The sequence below is a fragment of the Merops nubicus genome, unplaced genomic scaffold, assembly GCF_000691845.1.
Source record: "Merops nubicus isolate BGI_N331 unplaced genomic scaffold, ASM69184v1 scaffold4389, whole genome shotgun sequence".
Taxonomy (NCBI): Eukaryota; Metazoa; Chordata; class Aves; order Coraciiformes; family Meropidae; genus Merops; species Merops nubicus.
Window position 1 is genome coordinate 43,228 of NW_008631569.1, and position 8,389 is coordinate 51,616.

At 47.9% G+C, this 8,389-nt stretch overlaps 1 protein-coding gene across 1 annotated transcript in view; it reads right to left on the reverse strand.

Moving 5' to 3' along the window:
- Nucleotides 1-113: 113 nt before the first annotated feature.
- LOC103779954 (parathyroid hormone/parathyroid hormone-related peptide receptor-like) overlaps nt 114-8,389 on the reverse strand; it is a gene marked incomplete at its 5' end in the record, with an annotated part of 9,301 nt that continues 1,025 nt past the window's right edge. The window contains 5 exons of the mRNA XM_008947601.1: nt 114-620; nt 1,643-1,684; nt 2,952-3,093; nt 4,684-4,778; nt 7,872-7,938. Of these exons, the coding sequence (XP_008945849.1) occupies nt 258-620; nt 1,643-1,684; nt 2,952-3,093; nt 4,684-4,778; nt 7,872-7,938 (709 nt within the window). The remainder of the gene's footprint in view (nt 621-1,642; nt 1,685-2,951; nt 3,094-4,683; nt 4,779-7,871; nt 7,939-8,389) is intronic.

Sequence of the window (8,389 nt, forward strand, 5' to 3'; positions counted from 1 at the left end):
AGACCCACAGGTCTGGCCAGCCCTGTCTCCATCAACGCCAGGGAGACTCAGAGCAGGATGCAGATGGGTGTGACCCACAGCTGGCCACAGTGGAGGCTCACTTTTTTTTTTTCCCCTAGAACTTAACCTCTTGTTCCACAGAACAGAGAAACTGGATGGAAACCTTTGGCATCCCACGCGTGGCCCGCTCCTCTTTTGCCCACTAAATGCTCTCCAGGAACCTTTTTCCTCCTTTTGCTTCTTCTCTCCTCCACTCTTTACATCACTGTCTCTCTTTCTTCTTCAACGAGGACTGTGGGTCTGTCTCCATCATAAAGCCCAGAGCCGTTGAGGTACTCCTCATCTTTGTTGTACTGCTCTGGTCCAGAAGAAGGCATGGAGTTTTCAGAAATGGAGCCGTTTTTTACATAACCTGGCAAATTCCTGTGTCCATTGAGGGTGCCTGGTATGAGTCTCGTGTTGAGGTGGAGGGCGAGGGCTCCTCTTGTGGCTACATTTGTGATGCTGGTGTGGGAAACCATTGGTCCGTAACTGTAGGTCGTGCTCCCACTTCGTGCTTTCCTTTTAAAGTCAAGTGCTAACGTCCATCTGCTCCATGATTTCTTTATTTCTGCTTGGACCTGAGAGAGAAGGCAGGAAAAATATCCGTGAGTGGGAGGAGAGAGGGGCAGAGGGTGTCAGAAGGAGGGAGTGGCCGCGGACAGAAGGGGTGAGAAACAATCTGGGGATTGAAGGAAGGAACAGTAAATCCACAGGAAACCAGCCCTTTCCAAGTGAAATATGTGATGTTGGGAAGCTTGAATGGCTTAAAACATCTGACTGAAGACATGGGTTAACTCTCTCCCAGGGTTAAAGGGCTGTGAGCAGCACATCCACGACAAATTCCTCTCAATACACCATGAGTGTTAGATGTAAGCGTGATGAACCACCTCCAGAAGTGCCTGAACCACCTGAAATTTCTTCTGGAGAGGAGTTAGCTGACTGCTTTCGACTGAATATCCCACTTTTAGATGGCTGGAGTCAGGATGAGATCAATTCCCCTTACAGCACGGATGGTTTTGTGCTGTAGGAAATAAGCAGCAGATCTGTAGCTGCGTTTCCCCTTAAAATCCATAAATTTAAACCAAATCAGCTGCATGCTGGGCCATGAGAGTAGCTCTGTTCTTTCTCAATATGCAGCCTCTGACCACCTAATTTCTTAGTTTGCAGCCCGAAAGAGAATTAATGGAAACAAAGACATTCAAGCATATCCCTCTGGAATTAGAAAAAAGGCCCAAAACCCCCACGACAACCAGAAGAGAGGGTCATGCATCTGCTCGAGCAATCCACTTTTCTTCTGGCCACAGATCTGAAATTAAGCAGCACTCAACAGCACTTCTGCTGGGAAAAAAAAAACCACTGTTTGGCTTTTTTTTTCTCCATTAGCTACTTTTGTAGCTCATTTATTGGTGACTTATTGATCTTGGATGTTGTCCGTGATCAAAACCAAGGATATCAACTTGATGTGGACTGACAGATCTTTCAGGGAGGATTGTGCCTCTAGAATAAGTGAGGATATGCTGCTGTGCATCCAATTTTTTTTGGGGTGTGTGTGGAACTAACCTAACAAAGGAGGGGAAGAATGAAGAAGCTGGTGACTTACCTCTCCATTGCAAAAACAGTATATGATGGCAACAAAAAATCCCTAAAAGGAAGAAAAAGCAACAATATTAATGTCAATCTTCTTGGATGTGAGGAGCTCCTTCCTGCTGGAGCTGCTCAGCTCCCCACGTTCCTCTGAAATCAATGACATCCATCATTTGCTGTGTAACAGGCAGAAGAACCCTGACCTTGTTCTCTGGGAGAACAGATAAACACAGAGATTTCCCTGCAGCCCTCTGGCCAAGCAGACGAGGCTACAGAAGCCCTCTGGGGCATGGTTTAGCTGACAGGTCGATTGTTTTCACCCCTAGGTCTTTGGGGAAGGTTCTGACCTGGTGATGGGTGCCTAGGTGGGGTCCACCCCACTGAGCTTACTGAAGAAACAATCCCAGCTTTTCACACGTAGCTGATCCTGCTGCAGGGTGTGAGAGTAGAAGATGGTCCTGATGGGACTTTTCCAGCTCTGATTGTAAATGGAGAAGCCCACACGTGGAGGAGGAGCTCAGATGTTAGCAAACTCCCTACATCTGTTGGCCAACAGTCTACCCAGGTCTTGCTGAGGTCACCCACTGTTTTATCCCATCTCCACCCAACGGGAACTGTGGAAGCACATGAATGGAGGCTGGGTCCCCATCTCCCTTACAGCTTCTCTGACTTTAGAGCCCTAATGGCTCACTGGTTGGACTTGATGATCTTGGCGGTCCCTTCCAACCTAAAGGATTCTATGATTCTCTGAACTGTCCCCTGAGCAGCCCCACTGCCCACCTCTCATCATCCACACGAATCAACCCTGCTGCCAGGTAGCAGCACGTGAGCCCACAGTTAATCTCTCAGGGAAGGGGGTGCAGAGATGCTCAAACACTGCTCTGCTTGTGGAGAGCTGGGTATTACATCTAGGACCCGTCCTGTAACTAAACCTGCCTCCTACCCAAACCTGGAACTGAGGAACCCATTCACAGGACTGAAAGACAACTTGGGACAAGTAAATTGGGAGCTGGTTGGAAACAACGTGTCTCTGTGGATCTCCACCAGCTTATGTCTAGCCTGGATCTGAAGGGATTTATTCTGTGGGGCAAGTTATCTTTCAACAGGAACATTTTTTTTTTGTTGGACACACTGAGCCTTTATGAGTTGTGCTTTGCAAATATTAACCACCCTTGATGCTGAAACATCACGAAATCACCTCCTGAATGAAATCTGGTGCATTGTAGAAGCAGCCCTGCTTCCAAAGACAACCTTGCACTCTTGTTTCCCACCTCTCCCTGTTTCAATTCTCCTCGTTTGTCCCCAGAGTTTCACCATGACCATACCTGGAAAGAGTTGAAGAGCATTTCATAGTGCATTTGAACTTGCCAAAGAATCCCTGACACGTCTGTGTATGGCATAGCCATGAAAACAATATAGTGAACACCAAACAGAGGCATGAGGACGAGGGTAGATTTCAGCAGCTTCCTGTGGCAAGAAGGAGAGAGAAAGACACAGAGGGAATGAGGGGATGGAGTCAACCTCCCAACCAGGCTCATCCACATCACACCTTGGGCAGAAGTTAGGAGTAATTTCAGTCTCTCTTCCACCTCCCCTTGGCTGGGCTTGGATATCTGACATTTACACAGTGTCCACGGGTGATTTCAAGCTGTTGCTTCTCTTCTGGTACGTGACACAACCTGGTCCATCCTCCAGCACCCAGTGCTGGTCTCACCCTCTTCACGTGTGCCCCTGTGTGATGTTGTTATAGGGACTGGGGGTAAAGAGACTGATGTGTCTTTCTCAGCCTCTGAGCTACTCTGGATCCCAGGGGGAAGAGGACAGGGCACTGTGGGTCTAAGCAGAAGGTGAACACTCTTAGGGGGAGGTGCTTTGGTTGCAGTATCACTTGAAAAAAAACCCTTTTTAAAGAAGCATCTCCACCTCAGCTTAGAACCTACACTGGGGATGGAGGGGGGGTTACAATTCAACCCCAAGCCCTTGGCTAGGTTTGCTCCTGAGGGAACCAACCTTGCCTGGAAGCAATATTAATGGAAGGATTAAACCTTCTGCCAAGAGTTAAAGCAAGTCACCAACGGCAGGCAGTTATTGAGAAGGGCAGACATCACTACCAGAGAGACCTGGTACCTCCTCTGTCCACCAACTGGAAACCACCGAGGGAATTTAACACATTAAAAGGAGAAGGCTCCATCCAAACCATAATTAACAGCGAGCTTCAGCCAGGGAGAAATAAATAAATAGATAAATCAGAGGCCTGACAGGGCAGCAAAGAAAAAAACGGAGAGGCGTTTTCCTGCCAAATCTCATTCCTGCCTCCAATGAAACGTCTTGTGTTTGGAGAGAGTGAGGTGGCAGCAATGAGCTCATGGTTTGCAAACCCAGTTCTGCTCCCTCCCCTTCGCATGTGTCATGCTGGTGAGTGGAGCTCAGGAGGTTATGAGAAGCTTTGGGAGCTCTCAAGCAGCCAAGGTGTCTCAGCCATCTGTTTTTTTTTTCTGTCCTGTTTTGACCACGCTACAAAAATCCTCAATTATCAAGAGAGAAGAGCTGGCAGAACAAAGGAAAACAAAACAACCAGGGAAACGCCAGATTTCCAGCAAAGGGTCAGGAATCTTCTTGTCCTTTCAGCCAAGGTGCTGGAACACCCGCTGCAGGGCAGGTTTAACAAACACACCAAGTTTGACAAAGCACAGGGGGGAAAGAAAGAGAACTGAATGAACTCGTACAAGTTTTAGGGGCTTCAACAACACCAGCAATGCTTTTATTTTCCTGCTGTTGGTTCGACGCCAGCACAGTCATTCCCAAACTGGCTGAAGGGACTGAATTCTGCTCTTTAAGCTAGGAGGCAGGTCCTCCAGCTTGGCTTTGGAAGGTTTAGGAGATGTTTAAACCGCTGTTGACGAGTTCTGTGTCACCAGATTGGGAAGACAGAATTTTTATCACCTTCTTTTAGGTGTCTACAAGTGTAGACAGCATGAATTAGTCACCCTGGGGAGTCAAAGGGGTGAAATAAGGACTCTGACACCCCCCAAAAGCTGGAGGGGGGATGTGACTCACCTGTACTGTTGTCTGGAGTCACACCTCCCTGCGTTCGTCTCTCGTAGCTTGGTTGCCAGGACTCTGATAATATTGATAAAAAGAATAAAATTTACCTGCAAGAGGGGGGGAGGGGGAAGAGAAACCAACAAAAGACAGGATTAACAGTTAAAAAAAGAGCCAGATGAGGATTGTTGTTGTTGTTTTTTAGCCAATGCCCTCCCCAAGATGAGCCACCTCATCCTAATACTACAGAAGACATCTCTCTCCTGATCTATGCCCCATATACATCCCAGGCAGCTTGAGGTCTGGACTACAGACAACTCTCAGTAGTTTTCACATCACCTTGTTTTAAAGCTCCATACAAGGAGCTGGGTTATTTTCCTGGCCTCATAAATCTCTCAGATTTAGTTCCAGGTCTAGGGAGCAACCAGGTTATATTCGTCCCTCGCAGCCCACCTGAGATTGAGATCTCCTCAGGCTAAGGGAAGGATTCGTGGGATGCCTTTCTGTGTTTCCACGTGCAAACATGAAGAAGAGCAAGCAAATTACACCAGGACAGAGAGACAGAGTAGATCTAACTACAGATGCCAGATGAAGAATGCAGAAGGACAATATAACTGGAAATCTGTTCCCTGTCTACTGCTGACTCTGCCTCTGGGGAAGTGGTTAGTATGGAGCAGATAAGGACAGTAAGGAAGTAATATCTACTTCTCATGCAGGGAGCCACATCTATGAACTCATCTGGTGGCCAACTGCTCAACCAAGCTAATCTAGCCCTACAGGAACATGCTCATGGTGGCCCGTGCAGCAACAGGTAGAGGTGACATCTCATGGCTACGTAACAGAGGAGAAATCAGGAGATGTTTGAGGGTTTCTCAGCTTTTTTGGAGCTCTTTAGAGACTGGTTTCGCTGGGGCTGGGATTACACCTGCTGCCACCCCAGACAAACCCATTTTTGGGACCATGGCGAGGTCACAAGAAGAACCATTGGGCTTAGGGGTTTCTCTGGAGGCTTGCAACAGCCATTTGACTTCTCAGATGCCAGCATGGCAGCATTTCAAGGACAGAAAATCACCGTGCCACACTCAGACTCCCAGTTTTACACCAGAAGGGTCCATTGTGAACCTCTAGTTTGATCTCCTGCAAAAAGCAGCCCATAAGACCTCCTTGTATTCATTTTTGGTGGAGCTAGAGCAGATCTGGGGGTCAGTCTTTCCATGACGGAGATCCTACCACAACCATTGGTAGCTGGTTCCAACGGTTAATTATCCTCACTCTTAAAACAAGCAGTTCCCTGAGCTGCTGAAGGAACACGTCCTGGTTTGCTAGGGCTTTGTCTTCTGTGGTTGGATTCCTTCTCCTTTAACGAGGTGCAAGTTCGTTCCCAACAGCTCTCCTCTGTGTTAAAAAGAGAGTAAGGTCCTACCACACCCTTCCCCGTGAAGGGGCACTGGTGGAATTTCTCTCCTGGATCTATTGGACTGTTTTCTTGAGGTTTGTGGGAATTTTAACATCCCTGCAACCCCGTTCCCTTAGTTACATTGGCTTGGAATTCACTGCCTGGCACCAAGGTTCCAAAGGAGGGATGGGTAGACCGACAGGCAGGGAAGCCCACAGCCTGGGGGCACAGGATTCATTTTCAATGGAAACCAAACTGAGAGGGATAAGGAAAAAGAAAAAAAACCCCAGGCTTTGTTCCTCATACAAGTTTTTTCTGGCTTCCAAGGCTCAAAAGTGGGATCTTGTCCTGCCGTTGTCGGCTGCACTGAAGATGTCCAACCTTATCACAGCCAGAAGGGAAAGTCCTCTGACTCCCTGAAACATGTGCTAGGCTTTAAAAGCAAGCCAGATAACTGAACACCACCAAAGCCAGCAGCAGAGCAGTGGGATTTTCAGCCCTTCACCCTCTAAATCCTCTGCAAGTACGCCCAGAAAACACATAACTAAGTCCAGCCACGTATGACCAGGCAGTGTGGGAACTGGAAAAGCAGCCAAGTGAACAATGTGAACCCACAGAAATCAAACAGAAACAACCCACAGAATATTTTTGCATGATAAATAACTGCCTTTGCAAAGAGCCAGGGTCCAAGCACAGCAGAGCCTCATGAAGGAACATCGTTTTTACCAGGCCCAGCCTCAACTGAGCTCCTTCTCTTCTCTTAATTGGGCTTTAAATTAAATGCAATGAGGTTGCTGGCGTTCGTCTCGTTGAACTATCTGAACTTTCTTCTCCATCCTACTATTTCATTTCCAACCACCACGAGGTGGGCTTGGTCATTCCTTTCTTCCAAGTTACAGAGCTAATTGCTAGAGCCAGGTGGAGAATTGCCACCAGAAGGAAATTCTGATGAAGAAACATCCCCCCTCTTCACCCTCCAAGTCCAAATCAGCTCAGCTAATTGCACATATGAACATATCCACCTAAGAAACTTTCCTGTTAAGCTGCAGGGGGTCTGACTTTCTTCTCACCCACCCTGACCATCTTCCAAATGATTTGGGAGGCAGAAGAAAGCGTAGAGAGCTTGATGCAAAACCTTCTGAAGACTACAGGGTCTAAGACAATCTAACTGACTCCACAGCTACTCGTGGATGAACATTAAGGGGGACTAAGGTGTGTGGGAGGGGACAAGTTCTTCTGCTTGTAACCATGAGCAGATGGGGTAATGGAGAAGGAGGAAAGAGGGTAAATAATGAAAACTGTGAGGGCAGGTTCTCTAGCTAATTAGGACCCTGCTTAATCAAACACAAACCCACCCACTGAGCTCCCCTGGTGCAGATAATCACAACTTATCGTGATCTTTCCAGCTTGTGAGAGCTCAGCCCTGGGTCTGTACAATGCCACTTACATCCTTTCTGTCCCCCCTGCCTCCTGGGGAGGGGCTGAAGTAATTGTGCATCATGAACATCATGTCTGATCATAGATGGGGTGGTTGAACATTCACCCCCACCTAAATTCTGGTTCTTTGCACTGGAGATGCCTGGTGAGAACGTGTTACAACCCTTGAGGGTGTCCAGGATCACACGTGTTGGAGATATTGGCTTCAGTGCTTGTTTCCTTAATGATTATAAGGCCCTTAAATTGGAGATAGATAGAGAAATTCCACCCTGTTAAGTCAGGAGCTCAATTAACAGGTTGATTAGGGCAGGGCAGCCTGGTTCAGCTCTTCCCACTGACCCACCACGAGTTGGGTACCACGAGTACTCACCACGATAGCTGCCAGGATGGGCACCTGAATAATCCACTTTAAATTGCCAGCACTCAAGTCCCAACACCTGCAAAGAGGTGGACATCCCATCAGGAAATGTGGTTACCAAGAGCAACAGAGTCGAGTGTCTTCTTGGAGAAATCCACCCTGGAAGGGATGGGTTCCTCCAAAGCTTGGTGTGGTGCAAAGACCTCGTGCTAACCCTGCCTTCAGTCACCATGGCCTCTAAACAGACCTTCTCCTGATGTTTTACTACTCAAAACTGACACCCCTATGTTTAAAGTTATGCTCTCCAGATGGTGGAACAGCTCTTTCCACAGTCATCAGGACTTAGAATCTTACAATCGTTTAGGTTGGAAAGGATCTTTCAGATTATGGAGTCCAACCATCACCCCAGCAGCCCCTCAGCACCACATCTCCACGGCTTGGGAACCCCTCCAGGGGTGGGGACTCCACCACTGCCCTGGGCAGCCTGGCACAGCCCTGGGCAACCCTCCAGGGCAAGAAATTGTTCCTCA